The sequence below is a fragment of the Micromys minutus genome (genome assembly GCF_963924665.1).
Source record: "Micromys minutus genome assembly, chromosome: 1".
Classification (NCBI taxonomy): Eukaryota; Metazoa; Chordata; class Mammalia; order Rodentia; family Muridae; genus Micromys; species Micromys minutus.
This window is the reverse complement of record NC_137969.1, coordinates 171261751-171288068: the sequence shown is the minus strand read 5'-3', so window position 1 is coordinate 171288068 and position 26318 is coordinate 171261751. Positions and strand designations below refer to the sequence as shown.

Genomic DNA, 26318 nt, shown 5'->3' with positions numbered 1-26318 from the left:
TCCCACGAGGTTGGAATCCCACAAATGTGTCTACTACTACTAACCCACAAGGGTCTAGGTTATATTAAAGCACTAGTGTTAAAAAGAGAAAGAAACTTCAGATGGAGTGCATTTAAAGAGACCCAGACTGGAGGACCCATCCAGCGTTTTCATTGTTTGGCATCCCCAGGACTTGCTGACAGAACCGGCCTGGGTGCTGGGATCTATAGCTCAGGGACAACACTTCCTGTCTGGCATGGCTAGCTTTCGGTGGCTATTCTTAGCATGGGTCTGCTTTCTAGAGACTCTGATCCTTTCATAGCTGGTTCCCAAGCTCACCCCACCATGATGAGCACATGTGAGCTGGGTCACTTCCTCCTAGTCCCAGAGAGTCTATTCTGCACCGATTCTTCAGGAACGGCTGTTTAGAGGTGCGCTGTGGGCCTGCTCCCCACCCTCTGCGGTCCAGGTGGGGGTCCACGCCACTCCCACCCAACCTGCTTTTTTATCCGATGGAGCATTTCTCTGTCTTTCCTTTCTCTTTTCCTTTGTATATGTCATCTGTTTTGGCTTGCTTTTGCTTCATATTTCGGGACACAACTTGCTTTCACTCAAGCTTATTTTTAAAAGCTACATAATTAAAATCTACCTTACTCTCATAAGGAAGAAAAAGATACTCTATCCTTTAAAATTCTCCTCTTTACAGGCAAATTTTCTCAAATAATTTGGTCAATTTCTATCCCCAGAAGTATAATTTCTCTCCTAACTTGCTTATCTTCAAATTGGATGTTTTATTCATTTTGATAATGCCCAGATGGCTCCAGCCTGGAAAAGGCACGCGGCTTTCCTTCCATGGAGAAAGCTATGAGGTACAGGGTAAAGTGTGACGTGTTCCGATGCCCACCTGGACCCCGTTTGACAGGATGTGTTTCTTTACAGGAACAGGAGCTGGTAGTGCATTTATCTCCCAATGCTCCTCCGGCTTCCTAACAGGATAAGGAGACCAGCTCAGTGCCAAGGAGGAAATGCATTCCCCTCTGAAGAAACAAAAGCCAGAAGTGAGTTCTACAACTCTTGGGTGGGAGGGAGGGAGAGTCAGAGAGAGGGAAGGGAAGGAGAGAAGAGGAGGGAAGTGAGAACTAAACACAAAGAATGTACGTAAGGGATGGAGGTGGCCTTCAATACCTATAAATGCTTGCAAAAATTCCCATTAAATTAAAAACTACTTTCAATACCAGAATGCCATGTTAAGAGTCTAACTGCTCTATATTTAGAACGTTTATATAAGGCAATTTAAAAGCTCAGGTTATTTCTGTGACGTATTCAGTATCACAAATGTTTAACAGCTTTCCATTGGAAGTACTAAATGAAATATAGTCTATACTATGTGAGAATAGATAAAAGAGGTCACTGAATCAAGTTTTTATCTTACCCTGAAAAATCAGCAGAATATTGTCCATAATCAAAGATATAGACTCTAGTAATTTGACACACTGAGAGGTATCCCAAAGCAAACACAAAGCAACATCTGCAAAACAAAGATAAGCCGAATTAGTGGGAATGCTCATCTTCTTAACGGTACATTGTCAAGAAATGCACTACTTCAAATGGCTCAGCAATCAAATAGCAAGTCTACCCTATAAATACAGATTATGAGAACTCTTTCCTAATACGGGGCATATTGTAGATGAAACTGACCACTGCTGCTCTTCAATCTCATTCTGAAAGACAGACACACACAAACAATTAGACAAGTGAAAGTCATGAACGTGACAACTGTGATCACTGGGGACAGCTTTAACTTCTCAGTTCCTGCTTCCATATACATTACACGGCTGTTAGCTAGAGTTCGCCCTTCGTGCGTGTGCAGACTCTGGTGTGTTGGCGTGCTTAGAGACCTGAGGTCCGTGCGGGAGCCATCCTCACTCATCCTGCCTCCTCATTCATCGCAGCACGGTCCCTCAACCAAATCCAGACCTCACACCGAAGTGGCTTGTCTTTGGAACCAGCTTGGTCTGGATTTCCCTGCCTGCTGTGATTGAAATTTCAGGCAAGCCACTACCGCGCCCACACAGTGTTTATGGTTTCTGGGGAATATGACCTCTGGCCTTATACTTTCTAGCAATTTAATCTGATTTTTAAAACGTGCCCTCAGCAATCTAAAATTGCGACCTTTAAAGTGAGTGAACTGGGGGGCTCTCACCTACAACCAGCTAGTGACTTTAATGAACGTAAAGGTGCCCAGATGGAATTAGAACTCAAACCAGTATGGGAAATGAATTTACTCATCAGTGAAAAAAAGCAAAAGCATATCCTAGATGATGTAACATCACACAGGACACAGGCTGCAATGGCCGCTCCAACTCTCAGGAAACAGATGTATCATTAATCCAGAAGCAGCACTAGAGAGAGGAAGCTAGGCCTTCGACTCACGGGAAAACAATGAGATAGATTAAAGAGTCAAATATGAAGCCATAACTGGTGGGGCCTGTGACTAAGTGGCTAAGTGCAGCTCTCAAACTGGAGGGTTTTCTATTAAATGCAGAAGCAATCGAAGGGAAAGTTATCTTTTTAGCTAAACTCAATCTTAAGCTGTTCATGTAGGTGATTCGGGTGGCTTTATAACAGTTCTTTAAAGCTATGAGAAAAGAAAAGGGGGTGGAGGGCTGGGTGTAGTAATGAGCCCATTTAATGTCTGTATGCAGGGGCAGAAAGGCAGATAAGTCTCTGTGAGCTCAAGTTCAGACTGGTCTAACCTCACAAGTTCCAGGACAACCAGGGTTAAATAGAAAGACCCTGAGTGGAAAGAGAGAAAGGAAGAAAGGAGTGAGCTGAAAAGGAAAAAAGAGAAAAAAGTATTGTATGCTAAGGCCATCATTTATCTGAGATAATTCAATCAATATTAGTTTACCTTATAAATTTAAGTAGGAGTCTGTATAAAAAGGCTATCAGTATTAATTAATCATCACAGTGACAAGTCAAAAGATACAAATGCATTTGCTAAAACTTAAGCCAGGTCTGGCGGCAGTTCTTGGGAGGCTAAGGCCTGATTTCAGGTTCAGATACCTACCTTTACTGGTAAGACCCATTTGCAAAATAAAGAGTAGACAGAGTTACAGGGACCCAGCTCAGTGGTAGAGCACTTGCTCACTAGCATGAAGATCCTGGGCTCAGTATGACTCAGTACAGGAGGAAAAAAATAACTCAAAAAAGCAAAAATCTCTTAGCACCCTGAGAGAAAAAGATACTTCCTTAACATGAAAAAGTCTAAATACAGGCTGGGAAGGTTGCTTGCTGGTCCCCAGAACTCACAAGAAAAGCCAGTAAGTCTGGCACCAGGGAGACAGAGACAAGAGGACCTTTGGAGCCCAGTGACCAACTAGGCTAGCTGATTCAGTGACTTCCAGATTTTATGAGAAACTGCACCTCAAAAAGTTAGGCTTAGAAGGTGAACATGGCAGACATGACAGCCTAAGTTCTGTCCCCAGACCCCATATAAAGGTGTAAAAGCCAGCTTTACAACCGTGTCTGCCACACGTGCAGTGTGGCAAGACTACCCACCACAGAGCTCTCATACACATGACCAACAGCAACAACAATGTGAAAAAGGAAGACACAAGATATTAACCTCTGGCCTCACATGCACACATGCATACATATATGTACATACAATGAGAAAAACACACAGAGACATACATAGACACTCACATACACACAGACAGACACACACAGACAGACACACACACAGACACACACACACACACACAGACACACACACATACAGAAACACACACACACAGACACTCACACACAGAGACAGACACACACACACACAGACAACACACAGAGACACACACACACACACACACACACACACAAATGCGCATCTTCTCAGCCCTGAGATGGTAGTGACTCATAAGGAAGAACAAGCAGGAAGCATGGGGAGGGGAGAAGAGGCGATCACAGAGGCACAGCATCAACCTACTTGTAGATTTGAAGACTCAGTAATAATAAATTCTGCTCTCATTAAATTCATGCCTAAGTTTACCATCCCAATCACACTCCTACCAAGGCCTTTGGTGGGGTTAGCCGGCGGATCCTCGGGGCGTCTGGCCAACTACGGAAACACATGATGTTGAAGCCCTGTCCTATTCTAACACATGAAAGAATATGCCGTGGGCATTTAGTTTGTAGCATTTGTTTCAAAAATAGATCAAAAGATTATCCAAACAGGAGACTGTTGAAAAAGACTCACCGTACAACTGGAATGTCTGTTTATAATAAGACCGGCAATATTAAACCAGGGGTAAGAGGGATGGGGTTCAGTGAGGTGAGACAGACAATGGCTTGCTTCAGAGACAGTTCCCCAGGGCGCACTACACACATGAAACATCAACCAGTCAAAATATAAGATCTAAATGTAAAAAAGACCACGAAGACTCATACAACAAGCTAAAAGAGAGCACCTGGAGTGGGAGCAGTCACAGAAGCCTAAAACTCACAGATGCCTGAGAGATTCTCCTACAGGCACACCGGACTGCAAAGTATTACATGACATGTAACAGAAACTACTTACTACACATACGAGGTTACTGTTCCTAACAGAGAACTCCCAAGCAGTAAAAATCAGATTAAGGATTCAAGTGGAAAATAGATAAGAATGTCAATGAGCAAATTATAAGGAAAAAAAACGTAACCGCCAGTTTATTTAGAAAAATAAATGAGACTCGGTTGAGCAGCCTTCGGAGATAACTTGGAAACTCACAGCGGGGTGGAGACAGTGCATGCTCAACACAGATGGGCTGAAGCAGATAACACTCAGGCTACACAGGGACTCAGATCTCACACTGCTTGTTTGCATCTATCTGTCTATCAGTCAGTCAGCTGGTCATCTGTCTGTCTACTGTATGGGAGGATTGGAACACTACTGTGGAAGTCTTGAGATCATAGGATGCACCCCTACTCCCAATTTCTTCCCTGATGAGGATGCAACCTGAGCATCCTACCAACTGAGCTACAACACCCCAGCCTGAAGAAGGAAATTCTTAAAGTCTTTTAAGCAAGTATTTTTGCAGCATGCATTAGTGTGTGTGTGTGTGTGTGTGTGTGTGTGTGTGTGTGTGTGTGTGTGTGTGCGCACACGCTTTGAACTGACAATCCCACTTTCTAATTTCACTCAGTACACTTAGGACACAGTTGTGGGTCTGGGGTATAATGGTGGAAATATTTACACAATGGTACAGTAATAAGCAATCCTACCCAACTCTACATCCAGAGATTTCAATTCCTGCTTCACTAGGGTAGGATTATCTGTGTGACAGAAGTTGATAAGTAAGATATATTTAGTCATTAAAACCCAAACCATCAGTTTTAGCCTTTAGGAAAAACAATTCACCCAATGTCTGCTTTTGTAAACATATTTTTATTTGGCCACGCCCTGCCCATTTGTCTTACAGAACCCATAGAATAATAATTATTATATAAATAATTACTGTCTCGTTTTGTTAGAGAAAATGTTCACTGGCCCTAATTTAGGATTAAATTGCCAGTGACGTTAGTAATAATTCAAGTTGTTTTAATTAAAGGAGTCAAAATGTCAGCCATTGTGAGGAGGGACATCCCCACCACAATTTCATTAGCATATACATCAGCCAGTGCTCACTTTAGGATGACATTAGTTCATCAGTAATACGAGCGGCTACTTTACTGAACTGGAGAATATTTAGGTATCTATCAGGTTAGCCATGACAATTTTGGCACAGCATCTCATGGGAACTGTACACACAAAATTTACAAGGAAGTGTACCAGACGTCTCATATTTGTAAATTATGTCCTCCATAGCCACTTCATCCATCCATCCATTTAAAAATAAGTACATATGGCACTATCAGGATCTAAAAGGACCTAGTTGATGTCTGCTCCTGATCCAGATACCAACATCCACCAGACACCACCAGGTCCCTCGTATAAAACGGCACAGCAGTTACACAGAAGCTAACACAAACAGTATATAAACAGACTGTGTTTAAGGAATAATTAGTCTGTGTTTCTTCAAACACAGACACCATGTTTTTCTAACATTTTCTGCCCACAGTGCTGAACCCACAGATGTGAAAGCCACAGGAAAGGCCGACTGCCTGTTATACACACATCTTTCCCAGAAAGCTAGCTAGTTGTGAAACATGGACTGGGACTGACGACTCACATGTACTTTACCTAACTGAGTAACTTGGTACCCCTCCTTATTGGTTGGACTTTTCCATGTTGTGGTTGGATATATTAGGGGAGATGAAATGTATTCCTAAGGTTGGTTATGGTTTAGTTTTTAAACTGACTACTGGGTAGTTTAAAATTACATCCATAGGTTTCTCTATACCTATACCTTTGCAGTGTGTTATGTCGCCTTAGAGAAAAGAGGGGCTGGTGTTGAGCAGAGAGTGTGGCTTTTCTTTCACCCCGCAGATGGGTGTGGCAGAGCACAGAGCACGAGCCCTCTGCTTTCCTGATGTCACCGGCTGTTATACAAGCTCTGGGTAGCCCTACCTCAAGATCACCCTATGCTAATTTCTTTCCCTGTTACATGCAACTGATTTAACTAGTCAATGCTTGCTGTCACCTTTCCTTCTGAAATAGACTGTAGGAATTGTGTTGGGGAAAGCCTTTGATTTTTCAAGTTCACACATCAGCAGAGAAAGCAGACATGTAAGCCAATATGCACACAATCATATTTTAAATGGTCCGTTTAATGTAAGAGCACCACTGAATATCTCCAAAGAGGAACATAGATGCAAATAAAATCCAGACCAGATTTAAAACGGAGCGCTGTCACACTGCCTGTATGATCTCTCAGGCATGGATATCTCGATCCAGGCCGGTACCTGGGGGCTCTTGTTCTCCAACTGATCGACTGTGGAGACAGGAAACTCAGACATGTCGATGAAGCATGACAGAGGATTTGGACAGCTTCACCTCATCCCTCAAGTATGACACCTGCTGCTGGGATATCTCAAAGTACAGCAGCCAATTCTTGCTTATTCAGCCTGGACTGTCAACATGCTGAGGTAGTAAAGCACGAGATTAAATAGAACTTGAGCATCTGATGCTCCAAAGACAGCATCGCTGAATTAACCAATGGAAGAGCCCCCACCTCGTGATTTCTAGCTTCTAGCGATAATACTTTCTCTACTTTTCTGTTCACACCACTGTGCACTGAGTTGGGGTTTCTATTCTTTGCAGCCAACAGCATCCTGGCTCAGGCAGTACAATGCTTGTTGTAACCTGAGTGTGACAGGTGCTCAGAACCCAGGTGGAAGTCAAGCATGGTGGCATGCATCTATAACTCCAGCACTGGGGTGGGGGTGAAGAAAGGAGATTCCTGTGGTTCACTGGACAGCCAGCCTAGTTGAATTTGCAATCTCCCGGTTTAGTGAGAGACCAGGCCTCAAAAAGTAAAGATGGAGAGCCACTGAGGAAGGCTCCTGCCCTTAATGATTTTACAATATCTTGACACAAGGTAGTTATCTGAACGGTGGAAACCTTAGCTGAGAAAATGCTCTGTAAGACCTGACTGCAGGGCATTTTCTTAATTCCTGATTGATGGAGAAGAGTCCAGCCCATTGTGGGTGGGGCCATCCCTGGGATGGTGGTCCTGGGTTCTATAAGAAAGCAGGTTGGTGAGATGGCTTAGCAGTTAAGAGCACTGACTGCTCTTCCAGAGGTCCTGAGTTCAATTCCCAGCACCTGCACGGTGACTCACAACTATCTGTAATGAGATCTGATGCCCTCTTCTGGTGTGTCTGAAGAAAGCGACAGTGTACTCATATAAACATATAATCAATCTTTAAAAAAATAAAAGCAGGTGAGCAAACTATGAGGAACAAGTCAGCAAGCTGCACCTTTCCATGACATCTTCAAAAGCTCCCACCCCCATATTCCTGCCTTATTTGAGTTCCAGTCCTGACTTCTTTCAATAATGAACAGTGATATGGAAGTGTAAGCCAATAAGCCCTTTCTCCCCAACTTGCTTTTTGTTCATGGTGTTTCACTGCAGCAACAGAAACCCTAAGTCAGACAGCATCCAACACCAAGCTCATACACACAACTCTGGCCTCATAAGCACATGCATGCACACTCCCCACCCCTACCACCTACACATGATGTGCTTACAAAGCATGCAAGAACAGAATGCTTGCTTACCACATTCCAGATGTCTACTCATTGTAAGTAGAGAGTGTTGAGGGGACAACAAGGTACTGAGGGACTATGGGAACTAATGAACTGGCAGAGCTGAAGATACTGGCATAGAATTCTCAGGTGAGGAGAGCAGGTTACTGTCATCACAGGGCTGAAAATCATAGTGGCAAGAAAACAGAAACTCACAATAGTATTGGTATTACCATGTGAGATCAAACGAGAGGGACTGCCCACTGGGCTTCTCAAACACGGGTCTGAATAGCTGCCCTTTTATTTTACCTGTGTGATCGTTACAATGATGCAACCCCTTTGAGACCTGGTTTTCACACTTACAGAAGGTAGGTGGCTGTGGATTCTGCATACTCTGATCCCCATACCACAACACACCTGCACAATAAACATGTGCACCCTGATACCCACTTACCCTGTTCTCTGTCCCCTTCGGTCCCTATTTCCTAAAGCTATTTGCTCATGTGCTTTTGTTCCAGTAGCTCATGTGTCCTCTGACTGAAGAAACCAAAACCCTTATTGCCTGCTTCCATCACCAAGACCGGCTGGTACTAGTGCAAAAGATCGATGTATAGAAAAGGGGGCCTAGAAGTGAATCTGTGGTCTATAGTTTGCACCTTCAAAGGCCCCTGTGTCAGCCTTGGATCCTACAGCATCCATATTGGGAGGAGGTAGAAGCTTTGAGGTGGAGCTAGGCAGGAGGTCTCTGAGAGTGTTCCTCGAAGGAGATACAGGACCCTGAAGGGACACTGGCAATTTCTCCCCCCACCTCCTGCCAGGAAAACAGCTTTCTGATACCATGTCCCTGATTCCCACCATGATGTGTTTGCCACCTTCCACAGCCCCAAAGCAGTGGGGCCGAACGATCATGGATCATGTTGATTTTCCTCAAGCACTGGTCACAGTACCAGAAAGCTGACGGACTATACAGCGAACTGCAAACGCCGCATTTCCCTCCTGAAGCATTTAGAGAACATGTGAAATGTAAAAACCGAAAAACTGACTTTATCATAATTTTTAAGTTCTCTCCTGTGAGTCATCACTAAGTAACAGGAAGGCAGGTCAGAGATTGGAGGAAAATATTCACAACGTATCTAGTTGACAAAGGGCTGGTAACCCACATACAGAGGGGCTGAACTGTAACAAAAGCAACCAACTTTAGAATGCTTTGAGAAGACTAACCCTCTAAAATGACAGAACTTGACAATTAGCACAAGAAAATATTGCTGGCACAAGTACTTATCAGAGAAATCTGAAGCAAAGCTACAATGGAATGTCACAACATAACGCTCAGCATTAAAAGAGGGGACATGACCTGTTGCTGGGGGCTAGGGCACAGTTCACTGGAGGCGACATAGGATTTCCAATGCCTTTGGTTCTGTCCCCAGCACAAGGAATTAAAGCATAAAAAGCCTCTTTGACCTTCATTTTATTAAAGTGAAAAAGGGAGTACCTGGGAAAAGTTTTCAGACAAGGGGACAGGAATGTCAATGTGCAACAGAGAATACATCATCAAGGTCGATTATTAACATGTATGAAAAGGTCACAATGCAGCTCATTATATTGTACAATTAGCATATACTTGTCTTTGCTAGGATTACTATTGCTGTGATGAAACGCCATGGTCAAAAGCAAGCTGAGGAGGAAGGGGTTTATTTGGTTATACTTCCGTATCATAGTTCATCACTGAAGGATGATGTCCTTTTTACTATCGGGACAGAAACTCAAACAGCAGGAACCTGGAGACAGGAGCTGATGCAGAGGTCGCAGGTAAGTGCTGCTGACTGGCTTGCTTCCCCTGGCTTGCTTCAGTCTGCTTTCTTATAGAACTCAGCACCACCCACAGTGGGCTGTCCACACCACATCAATCACTAATGACAAAAATGCCCTACAGCCTTGCCTACAACTTGATCTTATGGACAAATTTTCTTAGTTGAGGTTCCCTCCTCTAAGATGACTTAGCCTGTGTCAAGATGACACAAAACTGTTCGAGGCAATGCTGATGATATGCAGAAGAAAAGGCCTTAAATAATGTTAATAAAGCAAGTTGTTCTCCCAAACTCTGTGATAAAAGTACAAGGCTGTTTCTTTTCTTCCTCTTCTCCTTCTTCCTCCTCCTTCTCCTCCTCCTCTTTTTCTAACCTCTGGCAATTTCTTACATGTAGAAGCTCTTCTCCTAGATGTTTACATAAGAATACAAAAACAGATCCACAAAAACTTATGTAGGAATTTTTTAGATGTTTAAATCCCAGTAACTCAAAATTTGAACCAGGCTATAAGTTCATTAAGAAGTGAAATGATGCAGAATTGTGGTATGTTCAGACCATACATTGCTAGCCAGAACAGAGAGAAATCATCTCTTTTTCTTAGTTATTAAATTTATTTATGTGTACATCTGTGTGGGCATATATGTGCAGATCAGAGGACAATTGTGGAACTGATTCTCTCCTTCAATTGTATATTCTACATGTAGGTGAAACATTCCATTCTGTAGAGAAAGCTCATTAAGCTCTGAAAGTAAACAACTCAATAATTTCAGGAAGTCCCTGAAACTGACCAGATTCTCTAAATAAGCAATAAGGACTTCTGAGAGAGACACACTGAGAGAATGCAGGGTGGGTTTGGATGTTAGAGATGTCTTTGAGTCACTTCTGTTCCTGTAGTGATGCCTCACTCAAATTCCTTTAAGTTACCTCAATAAAACTCATTGGTTCACCACAATGGACTTGGGCAGATCTATCATTGGTTCCCTATCTGGGGCAAATAGACATTTGTTCATGTCTCCCCAGGAATAGCATCACACAGAATATAATGCAGATTATATGACATTCTAGACTAGGCAGAGCTACTCTAAGTGATGGAGACTGGATTGCTGGTTTCATGACTACATGAAAATATAATGGGTTTCTTTGGCAAAAGAGAAATGTCCTTTATCTAGTGGAGGGAGGATCTATATATGTACACCCATACTCCTGGAACACATAACTTGTTTTATGTAAATTATACCTAGATAAAGCAAAATAAAAAGACTTGGAAACAATCAAACTCTATTAGGTTCTTCTACAGCCATTTTCTGACTTTAGGCCCAAGGGCCCAGTTTGTTTCTTTTCTCTGTGTCCACTTGCTTCCAAGAGGAACTCAATAGTACCAGTATAATAACTGCCTACTCCATTAGAACAGTGTCCACTCGCTGCCTCTTGCCTGGACATGTTTCAGACATCCGAACTCCCTCAACTTGGCTGTCTAAGGAGCACTGTGCAGGGCAAAACCCTGAACCAGTAACTAAGCATCCGAGCTATGTTTACCTTTCCCAGTACTCCGCTCCAAATGAGAAAGAGGGTGGGGGCATTGATTCCATGTTTCAGGGCTGGGGTTAAATATCAGGGCTTTGTTGGTGCTATGTAAGCAAACACTACCACAGCTTCATCTCCAGCCTCAAAGGTCACTAACACCCAACTACCATTCCAGGCCCATGCTTAAAATCTCTGCAGCTCACATCACACCTGCCTGCACACATCTCTCTCCCCCTGCCTGCACACATCTCTCTCCCTGCCTGCACACATCTCTCTCTCCCTGCCTGCACACATCTCTCTCCCCCTGCCTGCACACATCTCTCTCCCCCTGCCTGCACACATCTCTCTCCCCCTGCCTGCACACATCTCTCTCCCTGCCTGCACACATCTCTCTCTCCCTGCCTGCACACATCTCTCTCTCCCTGCCTGCACACATCTCTCTCTCCCTGCCTGCACACATCTCTCTCTCCCTGCCTGCACACATCTCTCTCTTCAGATTACACCCTGGATTGAGTGCTTCCTGGCACACGTTCCAGCCACAGCCATCACAGGAACTGGCTCATCTCTCCTCCTCCATTCTTGTTCTGCAGATTGACTGTCCCACAGCAGTGGACGGCACTCAGAACTTAATCTAGTACCTTTTCCTAGCACTTTAGAACGTTGACGACGTTTCTTTCATTATTCCCCAGAAGTGTTTCTGTTTTTAAACTTCTGCTTTAAAAAAAAAAAAAGAATGATAAACACTTACAAAGATTTTCATTTTTTTATTCCAACCAATGAACACAGAATTGGGATTTTTTTTTTCAGTTTCCCCAGGGGGCACACATGGTGAGTGCTGGACTTAAAGGAGTCATGTGCTCACATGCTAATCCAGATGAGGTCCCCCATTAGGTTGACATAAGACATGCTGAACTGTCTCCCTCTGTATACATCAAGGCTGAAAAAACAGTAAACTGAGGGGCTAGAGAAACAAGGGGCTTGGTGCCCACCTCAGGTCAGGTGGCAATGGCTAAATCAGGTCCCTGTGATTTATTTTTGAGTCAGGGTCTCTCTCTAAAGGTTAGGTGGGCTTGGAACTCATTCACTGTGTAGCCAGGCTGGTCTTCAACTCATGTTGATCCCTCTCCCCGTCCCCAAGTACCGGATGGGATTACAGTGTGACCCGCCATTCTTGGTAGGAATTATGAGGTGGGTAAGACAGGAAGCTAAGCAGCCTGGCTACATACTCTACCACACATTGTCACTCAGGCAGAACCCTGAACTGAAACATCTGCAGGCAGGCACTGTCAGGTCAGGCACAGTTCCCTGTTGATGCAAATTCTGCATTTCTTTGTCCCATTTCTCCTTAAAGATGATTGTGGGCTTGTTGAATTGCTTCTTGCTGAACCATGTTGAATCTCGACTGTCTCTCTCTGTGCTCATGAGAGCTACCCAGTGAAAACAGTGCAAGCAATGGAAGCAAATTCAGCTGGATCTGCTGGTAGCTGACACAAGCCTTCCAGACAAGGTCAAGTTTATTCGGCTTGGCGTCTCTAAAGTCTACCCTTCCCCTCTTGGCCCACATGGAACATTCTAGACAACTGCAATTCTGATGAGACTAAAGAATCACCTCTAGTAATGTTTGCACCTCAAGGCCAGTCCTTTCTAAATCTATTCTGAAACTTTTATGGGTCGCCATTCATTCCTATGTTTAGGACACAGTACTTCAAAACAAAATAAAACTAGAAACCACTTAGCCTAGCAAGCTTTTCTACTTCAATTCCCCCCGCAACCCCCCCCAGAACCACTTTTGCTATGTTGCTCAAATGTCACCTGAACTCAGTGATTCTCCTGCCTCAGCCCCCCAAGCAGCTGGAACTATACACACAACCACATACACATGCCACCACCCTGGCCTTGGAACTGCCTACCCATCTGAATAGTAAAAATTACCCTCAAGCTACAAATGAACAAAACCGTCAGCACAGATGCAGGAGAATGCACAGGAATAATGTGGGGAAACCCCGGAGTTAATCCCAAAGATGGTGAGACAGGTCCTAAAAAACCTCAATTGACAACATCTTAAGAACAGGGCTGTGGTCTGGAGAGATGGTTTCACAGTTAAGAACAGGTGTTGCTCCACACAGTGGTTCACAAGCAAACATAACTCCAGGGATCCAGTGCCCTTCACTGGCGTCAAGAACATACGTGATACATAGACACACATGCAAGCAAAACATTCACACATAAAATGAATATATCTAAAAAAATGCTAACTGCACATAAAATTGATAACAATAATTAAGAATAAGTAGCAACTAAACTGACTACTTGCCAAAATGCTAAATATGCACTGTGTAAAATGTTTCAATGTAACATGGTAGAAAAAAAAAGTCAATTAGATGTACCATGTAGTTAAGAACAAAAGAAGAGAATAAGAGAGGTGCAAGATAGGATCTGAAGTCTAATACAGCCAGAGATCTAGAAATGATGCTTGCTTTAAGATTACCCATGTTTCCTTCTTAAAGAATGTATGTTTAGTCAAGTGGTAATGTGAAGAAGTCCTTTTCCGTGTGATAGCTTCTGAGAATGTGGCCTCAAACGCATGCTGTGGCTCTAACATCCACACAGCAGAGGGAGCCTGCCTCTTCTGCATCCTTGCCCATGCTTTTATAAAAATCATACAAGCACAGAGTTTACAAGTTCAAGTTCACACGCCGGCCCACTGTGACGGACCCGGTCTGCCCCTACGCTGGCTCCCCTGCCTGAGCAGGAATTCCTCTCTGCCGGCCAACAGTCCATTTTGCCTACCGTTCAAAACCACACATATCTGGATAAACTGCCCATCCCCCCGGAGAACCAGTCTCTCGGGGATGCCACCACCGGCAAGCAGAGTTTCAGCCACTCTGACATCACCAGGCCTCCCATGAGTTTACAACACCCTGATGCTCTTCAACTGGTTTTAGAAGAAAACACCGGTATTTGTATTTAATCTTCTAGACTTCAATAGAAATCCTAAAACCACTATCATAGTATCAAACTTATAAAATCTTTCTGCTAATCTAGAATGCCATTCTAACAACACATTTACTATCTGCTGAAACTGAAGAAGCGTAAAGTTGAATTTTTTTTTCTCTTTTTATGTTTTATGTACTGTGTCATGACACTCTGAGAAGTAGTGTCTAAACATGACTCAGTGACTGACCATTCCCTGCCCATCCATAGGCGAATCAACTATCCAGGCGTGTGCTCTCAGCACCACATCCATGTTTACATGGATAAACATGACACAGATATTTGAAGCTCGAATTCCTCCTCTTTTTCCTAATTGTTCATTTGATTGTCACTATAACACAAACTCACACTCATTTTTTTATAGGAGGAAGAGATTGGAGAAAGGACACCCTCCCTTTCAATAGCTTGGAATTGAGTTGAAGTGGCATGGTGGGCATTGTGGGGCTCTGCATCTAAATGTTGCCCCCACACCCTGGCACCGACATCCAGTGTGCTCTATCCAAAATGTCCTTGTCACATGCTGTAATCTGTGTTTTTGGCTGTTCCTCTTGTGTCCATATCCTCTGCTGGGCTGAGCCCTTCCCAGACCTCAGAAGTCTCAGATGTACTAGAACAAATGTGCCCAGAACCCAGACTCATACAAATGAGTCTGAGCGCAGGGGTCAGTCAAAGCAGAACAGTCTGAGATGCTCCTGGAGATCTGAGACATAGACAAAGGCTCCTTCCAGGATGATACTACAAGCAGTTCCACAGCGGAGGAGACAGAACAGGGGTGGCCCAGGGAAGCTAAGGGCTCTAAGCTAAGAGCCCGAGCATCCGGCACTCACAATGACATCCACCTCATGGAAACTGGGACCGACACAGGAAACAGGCTTAGTTAACACAATGGTGTTCAGTGTGTTCTTTAAAAAAAATGTTTGCAGGTGAGCACTTGCTCATGCAAGTTCATCGTGGAAGAAGTATTACAGAAGTTTCTAGGAGAACTGTAAGCATGCAGCCATGCATAGGCTGAACACTGAGAGACACACTCCAGTCAGAACAGCTCTGTAAGCAGACCCTAAGTCTCCAAGACAAACTTAAAAAAAAAACAAAAAAGATCTCCAAACTGAAACCAGCATCTCAAGCTAATGTCACAGAGATGACAGAGCTGACCCCTCATAGCCAGCATCTTGTAAAAACCAGGCACCGAGACTGTAGGACTTTAGTTCTGGTCAAAGAAGTAAATATTATGGAAGCTCTTGCCCTGGTGGAGACGTGCCATTGTTCAAAGACTAAGATGGCTATCTAGCTGGAAGCTTCCTGGAAAAAAACTATTGTCCCTTCACCTAGAAGTCACTCCAAACGGCTTATCAATCAGCCCTTGGGAAGCCGTCAGCTGTTTTGGGGACCTGGAAGAGCAGTAGAAAGCTTACTTTAAAATGCGGGTTGTTGCAACTGCCCCTCTGGCATTGTCTGCTCCACATGTGAGTCTCAACCCCTGCAGGGCCTGACAGACCCTTCCACAAAGGTTGCCTAAGACATAATTTGTACGAAAATACACAGTTTTACATTACAATTCATAACAGTAGTTAATTCAAAACTAGTTAAAAAGTAGCAACAAAAGTAATTGTATCGCTGGTGGTCACTACAGCATAGGGGCTGCATTAAAGGGTGGCAGCGTTAGGAAGGCTGAGAACCCTTGGCTATTCTCATCCCTTGAGAGTGTTTCCCTCTGCCATGTCTCCCTGGTCATCGTCCACTCTCCCCTTCGAGTTTATATGACATATTCACCTGCTTTTTACCTTATACTCTGCGTGTCTCCTCTGACATCTCTTGATGGAGATCACAAGGACGAGGAAGCCACGAGAGAGACCTAAGCAGGAGTCTAGTGACATCAACAAAGAAGTCGGCCCTGGAGTGAAGACATGGCTAGCTGGTGGCTTGGCTTCTTACACTAAGCCTGAGCCCTGTTCCCCTAAGTGTTTCCTTTCTTTAAGGTCTTTACCCTGCCTGAACAGATACTCTCGAGTCTCCCTTAAGACTCTCAACCTTTAGCTGGGCCCAATAGGTGTTTCGTGAGTACACTGATTCCCCTCCTCCTTCCCCAGACTGTAATAACCTCTTCCTGGAATTTAAGACTGCAAACAATGATTCCTCTCTTCTCTCCACCTCCCCCACCCCTTCTTTAGTAGGCCAGTCTTAAGAACAGACCCTGCCCACCTCCCTCTGTGCCATACCTGTTCCTCTCACAGCCCTGGACAAGCCCCTCTCCTCCCAGCATTCACACAGCGGGGTCCCAGCCACTAGGCTAACCTTTGCACGACGAAGCCTAGCTATGCAGAGCAGTGAGCAGCTTGGCAAAATTAATTTCTCCCTCCAGCTCCCTGGCAGGTTCCCTGTGCAGAAAGAACCACATGGCCCAGACTCCTCTTAGACTCACACTAACACCCTCCTTGATCATCACACCCCACAAGACTGGTCCTTTCTCTGGTGCCTGGATACTGAACAAGCACTCGCCAGCTAAATGAACACACAAGTGTGCACTCGAGTGTTTGAAGCTTCTCATCCTGAGAAAGAAAGTCAGTCAGCATCTCGGAGACTGAAGACTGGTAAACAATGGGGCAGGGATGGAGGTGGTCACTGGCCGAGGGGGAAGGATGCGGTCAGGGAGGCAGGAGAAGAAGACAGAGGACTCACAGGCCAAGTGCTTCCACAGCTCAGCAGAAAGCAGCAAAACCAGTGGGAAGAAGCTGCTGGACGGAACAGCCTGTCTGGAATACACAAAGCCTACAGGGTAAAATTCCTAGAAGCAAGAAGACAACCTGAGTAATAGCCATTCAAAGGAGTGTGGCTACTAAGCCACTTCCTAGAGGCACACTTTCCTGCACTCTCTATAAACCACTGCGCTGTCCTCTGCACCAACAGGACCCGCCGCCAAGGAACAGGACCAAGCGCCAGTCATGAACATTTCAACCTCCTGAAACTCAGCTCTCCTACAAGAAAATTCATTTTGATTTATATATGTTTGAATAACTTTTCCTTCTCACATTAAAAAAAAAAAAAAAAAAAAAAAAAACAGGCAGACACATTATACCCAGGCCTACAATATAAGTATATTCCTATGTTAAAAATGTAAGAAAATTTGCACAAAAAAAAATTATAGGCTAGCCAACCTTACTTGTTTCAAGTCAGAGAAAGTAATGTGCTTGTGACAGGGAACATTTTTATGTGCCAGTAACTAAATTCAAAAGAACAATGAGGCCTTTGCCTGCCAGGGGCTCAAACTCTAATGACCACTGGACACACCTATGCTTTGAGCCACACACATCAGGCTCGGGAGAAAAGAAAAAGCTGTGTTTAGGTCAGGACGAGAACACCTTATGATGGGAGCTGGCATACAACCCCAAAGGCCAGTGCTCTCGAGTTCCTTGTAAATTTAGTTTGACACAACCAGGCCTGCTCCTTTATGTAATGTCTCCATCTGCTTCTTCTATTCAGTGACAGAGCAGTGGTGACAGGAAGCAGGCTGGGACACTCCCATTTTAGCCTCTACAGGAAACTCTCATCTGCTGCTTGCTCTGCCATAAAGAATGGCATTTACAGTTTTACCTGTGACAGTTATTCCTGCTTGTCCATTGGACTATGTCTGGAATTTACTAAGACCCAAAGGCCTGGGCACACCTGTGAGGAATTTTTTTTTTTAACCCTTAATTAAATCCTTTGACATGGGAAGATTCACTTTCTTGTATTTTTTAACTGGATATGTTTTATTTACATTTCAAATGTTATCCCCTTTCCTGGTTTCCCCTCCATAACCCCCCATCCCTCTCCCTGCTTCTATGAGGGTACTCCCCTACCCCCTCCCACCTCCCCACTCTGACATTCCCCCACACTGAGGTATTGAGCCTTGGCAGGACCAAGGGCTTCTCTTCCCATTGATACCCAGTAAGGACATCCTCTGCTACATATGCAGCCGGAGCCATGGGTTCTCTTTGGATAGTGTACTCTTTGGATAGTGGTTTAGTCCCTAGGATCTCTGGTTAATTGGTATTGTTGTTCTTATGGGGTTGTAAACCCCTTCAGCTCATTCGGTTTTTTTTCTAACTCCTTCACTGTGGACCCCATTCTCAGTTCAATGGTTGGCTGTGAGCATCTGCCGCTGCATTTGTCATGATCTGGCAGAGTCTCTTAGGGGACAGTTATTTCAGGCTCCTGTCAGCATGCACTTCTTGGCATCAGCAATATTGTCTGGGTTTGGTGGCTGTATATGGGCTGGATCTTCAGGTGGGGCAGTCTCTGGATGGCATTTGTTTCAGTCTCTGCTTCACACTTTTTGTATTTCTTCCTATGAATAGTTCTGTTCCCACTTCTAAGGAGGACTGAAGCATCTGCACTTTGGTCTCCCTTCTTCTTGAGGGAAGACTCCCTTCTAATCTGGATCTCTGAGGTGAAAACACCCACTTTAACCTAGATCTTTTGAGATGGGCAGATCTGCCTTTAACCTGGGCCATACTTCCTGCCAGCAGTCTATATAAAAACATGGAAGAAGAAAGCTCACTGCCTGCTTTCTCTAACTCTTGTCCTGTGAGTCCTCTGTCTTCTTCTCCTGCCTCCCTGACCGCATCCTTCCCCCTCGGCCAGTGACCACCTCCATCCCTGCCCCATTGTTTACCAGTCTTCAGTCTCCGAGATGCTGACTGACTTTCTTTCTCAGGATGAGAAGCTTCAAACACTCGAGTGCACACTTGTGTGTTCATTTAGCTGGCGAGTGCTTGTTCAGTATCCAGGCACCTCTCTTGCTGCTACAGTCAGACTTGGTGTTGAGGGGAGTGTCATTTACTGTTGAAGACAGACCCATGGGCCAGCAAACCACTGAGTGGTCACTTCAGAGGACAGATTGGATAAGGTCCCAGGAGGGGCTGTCTTTTAAATGGCTTGAGATCCTAGTGGCTGTCCAAGGAACATGGCAACACCCCTGGGGGATGGGGTGGTGATATGAAGAGGGTGCACTGGAGTCAGGTGTTTTGTTCCAGGGCCAGAGAAAGAAACTTGACCAAAGGAGAAATGACCAAGGACCATCTGGGATAAGAGACACGGTGGTCTAACTGCATTCCGTCACTGGTATTAAAGCCCTCTTCTTCAGGGTTCCACTGAAGACTAGCTGAGACATCCAGCCTTATGGACTGAACGATTACTGGATTCTACTTTCCATGGTTAGACAGCCATTGTTGGACTAGCTGAACCACAACCTGTAAGACATTCTGATGACTGTCCTTTCTACATAGACAGATAAGATTGATACAAATTTATTCTACAAGTTCTGTGCCTCCAGAGAACCCTAATACGTTACCTCACTCACTTAACATCTAAGTTTAGAATTTAATGTGCATTAAACTTAATGTCCTTTAAGTGGCTTCCATCTTTTCTCTCACCACGGGAAGGAGTTTCCACTGGGACTTTTCTTTTGTCCCCGTTTTTTCTGTGGGGTAGACAGAAACCCTAGTCAAATCCGTTCAGTTTTAGCAGACAAAGGAAAGGCAGGAAATGTATCACTTAAAAATATCAAACAATGAGCTTTGATTACAAACACGTGCGGTCAGTTAAGAAAGCATACTTCAGCTACAGTAAGAAGCCAGGAGGACAATTTCTCTGCATGTCAGAGATTATCAATTTACCAGTAACCTCTTCAGAGGAAAAAGGCTGAATTGTCATGCAATGCATACACTTGTAGTTATAGATCACTGTGAGCCACCATGTGGATACTGGAAATTTAATCTGGTCCTCTGACGTGCAGCCAGTGCTCTTAACTGAGGAGCCATCTTTCTAGCCGCAGAAGAGACTTACCTATATTATGGTGGGAGATTCCCTGGTATGAAGGTATGTACATTAGACAAAGATGCTGAGTACTGCCCTCCTAACTTCCTCCACTACCACATTCTGGGCCTGATTTGGGGTGTAACGTCACTGGCTGCTTCAAGCTCCTGCTGCCTTGACTTCTCCATCACAATGAACTCTGTTCTGAACTGTAGCTAAAATAAACACTTTTGCCTTTATATTAATTTTGTCATAGAGTATTTTATCATAGCAACCATAGCAACAGGAAAAGAAACATTATAGTAGTGACCATTGTTTTTATCTTTTGTTTTGTTTTGTTTATGAAACAGAGCCTAACTGTGTAGCCCTAGCTAACCTGGAATTTGCCACACAGACAGGCTGGCTTTGAACTCACAGGCTGCCTCCTGCCTCTGCCTCCTTAAGTATTATTTTGGAGTGAGTCTGCTTCTTTTAAAGTCAACTGTACAACAGATCTCACATTTACAGTGTCTCTTGATTACAACAAGTGACCATAATAAAGAGCTGGCCTTTCTGTCCCCATGCATGTACCCCAGCTGCAAACAATGAAAGTGCATCACCACATTTCTCACAGCATCTGGTCAATAAGGAACAAAAAAAGTCAGCTCCCGTGCTGTGAGGTATTATCTATTTGCTTTGAGTTAATGATCCCCACTGTCCCATGTTTACCTCAGAATCCCACCCTTCCTCAGGCCTCAAATTCCCTTGATGGCCGAGCCTGCTTTACAGCTACCGTGTCTGACATGGTATGAATGCACCACATAGCAATGCTACCCAGGCACAGGCTGGGAACAAGGTCACAGATCGCCGCATTCTTCCTACCTAGCGAGACAATTATTACCATTTTTAATCTTCTCTTTCTGGAGCATCAAACTCCAGATGTTGGCACCACAGTCACTGTAAACACTGCTGAAAATGTCTCTAGTCAGAATGTTTCTGCTTTGACAGGACCACCATGTTACCATTGCATGTAAGACAATCAGCACAATCTCTGTGTCATCCCATTTACATTCAGATTTTTTTTTTTTTTTGTCTCAAAGTTGTCTGTTTTTGTTTTGTTTTAGAGTAAGGATCCAAAGTTGTGTGCCATGACTTTGCTTGAGTTAGATTAATTCACTAACAGTTAACAGAATACTGATTTTCTAACGCTATTCTTCCAAATAATTAGCTGGAATTTTTTTTTTTCTTCATAGCAGAACGTGCCCTTGCCAACTAGGATTATTTGAGCAAACTGAATTATGGATTCTGCCAGTAAGGAGGCTGAATAAGTAATTAAGGAGCTCAAGGCCTGGAAGCCTAAATACAATAGGCTTTTTATTAAACAGCTTTATTGAGCTAAAGCTGACACATTTTACAAATCATCTCCCAAGTGTGCAATCCAATACTTTTCATCAGATGTGTAAAGTGAGAGCTCAGGGTATTTCTACTGCTCGCCTACGGGTCCTGGTGCTTACCTGTGGCCCCTACAGAAAGCCTGCAGGGCCCAGCCATTCAGTGGTCACACCCTGTCTCTAGACTCCTCTGTCCCAGAGATTTATGACTCAGTAGAACAATACTCATCTTTCGTGTCTGGTTTCTTTGGCTTATGCTCCAGAGGCCTTATGCATGTCTTTTCCTTTTCTTTATTGGGATAGCGCTCCACTGTCTGGACACAGCACACCATGTTTATCCACGCACAAAGTGATGGACATTTGGGTCATTTCCAGCTCCTGGCTGTTTTAAATACCTCACCATGTGTAGATATATCCTTTTGTTTCTCTTAAGGAAAAACCGCAGCAGGAGAATTTCCAGGACATAGGTAAGGCACTGTAACTTTTAGAGACTACAAAAATGTTTAACGATGTGACCATACAAATGCCTAAGCAATGTAGGAAGGCTCTGGTTCCCCCACCTCCTCAGCAACGCTGGGTCCCACCATTATAACCCATCCGCTGCATTTCCACTGATCTCACAACTGTGACTTAAGTTGTGGCTCCCGAATGACCACTGACGCCCAGCACTGTTTCATTCGGTTATTGGCTATTAAATGTCTAACCAGCACTTCTATCTGCTCTTAAATTGAGCTGCTTCAACTGTAAAGGGTCTTGAACAGGTATTTGTTTTGCCAAGATTTTCCCCAGTGGTTTGTTTGTCTTTATTTTAAAGATCTCTTTTGAAAGAAAGATGTTTTAAATCCCGAAGTACAGTAAAAAAAATTTTTTTGAGTATTCTTTATCTAAGAAGCTCATAGCCAGAGTTCTGAGGGGCTGCAGTTGCATTTGGGTCTGTGGTAAGCATCTGTTTATATAGAATGTGGGAGAACAGGTTTACCGCTGTGCACATGGGCATCCTCTTGTCATCGCACGCCTGGTTCTTTACCCCTTGTCTCGGGCCTTCAGTACAGGGTTGAGTTTTATGCTCTCATCCTTTCTAATGAGAAGTATGTCTGTCCTCACATGAGCCAGTGTCCCGATTCCTACACTGGGGTGTGAGATCCTCAGTCTGGTGTCTTCCTTTCACATAGTTAGGCTGGGTCCTTATAGATTTTCAGATCCACCTGTCAGCTTCTGCCCAGAAACTCTTGACAAGAGTCTTTTGTTGGTAACTGCACAGAGGACTAAATTGAACTTACAGATTAATGGATCAATTGGGAAGAATAGCCAGCTACCAGCTTCACAATATAAAGTTTTAATAACACAGAGTCTCCCAACCCATGAATATGGAAGACTCTATTTAATCTTTACTCTCTCTAAAGAAGTGATTCTCAACCTGCAGGTCCAGACCTCCAAAAGGCTAGTAGAAAACACAGATATATGTGCTACAATTCATAACAGTAGCAAACTACAATTATGAAGTAGCAACAAAATAACTTTATGGATGGGGGTCAGCACAACATGAGGAACTGTATTGAAGGGTTCTAGCGTTAAGAAAGTTGAGAACCACTGCTCTAAAGGGTGTTTGCAAGTAGTTTGAAAGTGGGTGTTAAATTAACTATTTTTATTTATTCTTTTAGATACTGTGTGCATGAAACCATTTAATGCTTTCATTTCCAAACATTAATTTGTAGTATACAGAAATAGAATGATTTGTAGCCTAATCACAGTTCTTACAGCCTCATCAATCTCACTGACTCATTCTGGGTGTCCTTTCTAAAGGGCAGATGCCATTCCCACGGGGTCGTTTTCAACTTACCGGCTCTTTTAATTTATAGTGTTTCTTGTAGACAGCATATGCCTAGATTTTTTAATATAGTTTTATAATCTCTGGTATTACTGTCATTCACCCCTTAATTTAGCTACATCCCAGGCCATCTCCATTTCTCTATATGGACTTCTTTTGCCATTTCGTACTATAATATTTTCATTTAATCTGTTGTCTTCTCCCCCCCCCCACTTTTCTCCCCACTCCGTGTGTATTTGTATATATTTGGTGAGACAGGGTCTTACTATATAGCCCAAGATGGTCTCAAATTCAGCAGCCTCAAACACTAACCATCCTCCTGCCTCAGAATTACACCACAGGCCTGGCTTCCCTCTATTGAGATTTTTTTGATATGCCTTGAGGGACAGCACATGGCTCCTCTTTATAATGTGTTTTACATTAAGAGCGAGTGAATTCTGAGAAAACAGTTTGTAACCACTAGATCCCTCTACCCTGATCCTTTATACAAGTATCGCCGTGTGGGTGGAGAGTACAATCCTCAGAATACAGCCTATGTCCTTCAACAAAGCTGAGGGACAAGAAAGCCCTTGCACCTGTCTCTCACCCTGACTAGGCACGTCCTCTTCCATCCCTGAGTCTCCTCACACCATCCTGCAGACACAGCTCACTACATTCTCTCTCACCCAGAAGGACTTTCCTTAGAACTTCCTGTGGGCCGACAGTTGTCCTGAAATCTCCTCACTCCCTGCTCTTTCTGATGGATGCAGGGACTGTGACTGGAATTCCTGGCTTCAGCTGTCTTGGGTATGTCATGTGCCTTCCCTCAGGCTTCACTCCTAAAGAACTATCACTCCTTGAACTCTTGCTTTCAAAACATCCCATTGAGGGCCAGAGAGATGGCTCGCTGGTTAAGAGCTCTTCCCAAGGACCAAGGTTCAATTTCCAGCACCCACATGGCAGCTTAAAAGTGTAACTTCCTACTGACAAAAATGTATAATTTTAAGCAAAAAATGTTTAAAATCTTTACATTTATCTTTGTTTTGCAAAATAAAGTCGTTTAAAAAAAAAGTGTAACTTCCCTATATCCAGTACCCTCACGTAGACATACATGTAGGTAAGACCAATGCACAAAAAATAAATATAAAAACAATGTTAAAATAATAAAACCATTTGAAACATACTATTCTGAGGGTCTTGAGACAACTCACATTTATCCTACCTTGGGTCTTAGATCTGCAAATGGATGTTTTACATGAAGATTAGGAAGCCTGAGACCGTTATGTCTTTAACTGCATCTGTCAGGTTTGTGAGGAGTGACTCTGATTGGTCATTTTCCTTGAGTATCCTGTGTCTGGGTCATGACCGTCTAATCACTCACAAATGGTGCACAGATCATCACTGACCTTCCGGGGCTTCTTAAGCCTCCTCTCCTCAGCCAAGAATGTGTGCTGACAGGACTCTCATTTCCCTTCCTCTATTGGCCTCTGGAGAGAGTTCTCTGCTCTCCAAATGTAGTCAGAAACAAAGGTGCTATTTGGATGGGTAGGTTGCCCTGGTGGGACTGAACGGGGTGGGGCTAGGTCGAAACTAAGAAAGAACACCACAGATTCCCACTGTTCTAATGTCAAAGTCGGCAGTTTCTCAGAAATAAATGCTCAGACTGTTATTTGTTTTTGGTCAAATTCCAGAGTGCAAAAATGGTTTTGACAAATTCCAGTTTGCTCTAAGGCTGTTTGGGGGTTGGGGAAGAAATACCCTGACTTCTACTCAAATAGATACCTATCTAACAATTTGAAATGAGTTTTATAGACTCACATGGGAACTCTGTTTCCATGAGAAGTAAATCAAACTTCCACCACAGACCTGCAAGTCAGAAGCTACCTGTTCCAGTGAAGGTAGGAGTTATGAACACTGTCTGGCCTCACTGGAGAGTTCAATGCATACCAAGGTGTCAAAATCTAAGATGACTCTCTTACCATGCCCAGTGAAGCTGGCCATACTCGGAGGCCTTTCTGTTGGCTCCTAGGCACCTGTGAATGCTGCTGTGGCATGGAAGGAAAGTCAGGAACCTCTGTGGTTTGAATGAGACAGGAGCTCCTCAGACTTACAAATGTGAACACTTGGTCCCACGTTGGTCCCCACTCTTTTGGGGGGAGATTATGAAACTTTTAGGACATGGAAACCTGCAGGAGGAAGTATGTCGAGGGGAGGGGAGTTTATAGTCACACCCCACTTCCAGTTCTCTCTTTCCTCTCCCCCCTCCCTCTCTCCTGCTCTCCCTCTCTCTCTCCTTCATGTCTGCGTTTGAAGATGTGCTCTTTCAGCTCCTGTTGTCATGCCTCCTGCCATGCTTCCCCCATATTATGCCCCCCTTTCTGGAACCATAAGCCAGACTAAACTCTTTTATAAGCTAGCTTTGGTCATGATATTGTATTGCAGTAACCAAAAGTAACTTATATACAGCAGGATCCCACTTTATTTTCTGTTTGCTCATTGTTTTTAATTGATAGAAGATAATATGGTATAGTTTAAATACGTGCATATATTATATAATAATCAAAATGTTTAATATTGATTAACTCACAAATTTATCATTTCTCTGTGGCAAGAACATTTGAAAACCTTTCTTCTACCAATGTGGAAGTATCGTGTAGTCAGTCACCCACAACAACAGACGATGACAACCTACTTCAGCCATCTAACAGTAACTGTACCAATTTCTTCCTAACTCCTCAGATGCACAACCCCCTTTTTATTCCTGCAGTCCCTGAGAATATTTGTTGCTCCACTAAGATCATGAAACTTATCTTTCTGTGCATGATTGTTTAACATGTCTTCTAGATTCTTATGTGTTGGTACAAATGACAGGATGTTAT

General features: G+C 43.7%; 1 protein-coding gene across 2 annotated transcripts in view; it reads right to left on the bottom strand.

Moving 5' to 3' along the window:
* The window catches only part of MBOAT2 (membrane bound glycerophospholipid O-acyltransferase 2), a 124258-nt gene that overhangs the window by 32428 nt on the left and 65512 nt on the right, over positions 1-26318 (bottom strand). The window contains exon 4 of one of the 2 annotated variants that reach the window (XM_080916037.1): positions 1412-1507. The exons of the other annotated variant lie outside the window; for it this stretch is intronic. Coding sequence (XP_080772163.1) covers positions 1412-1507 — 96 coding nt within the window. The remainder of the gene's footprint in view (positions 1-1411; positions 1508-26318) is intronic. 2 annotated transcript variants of the gene reach the window in all.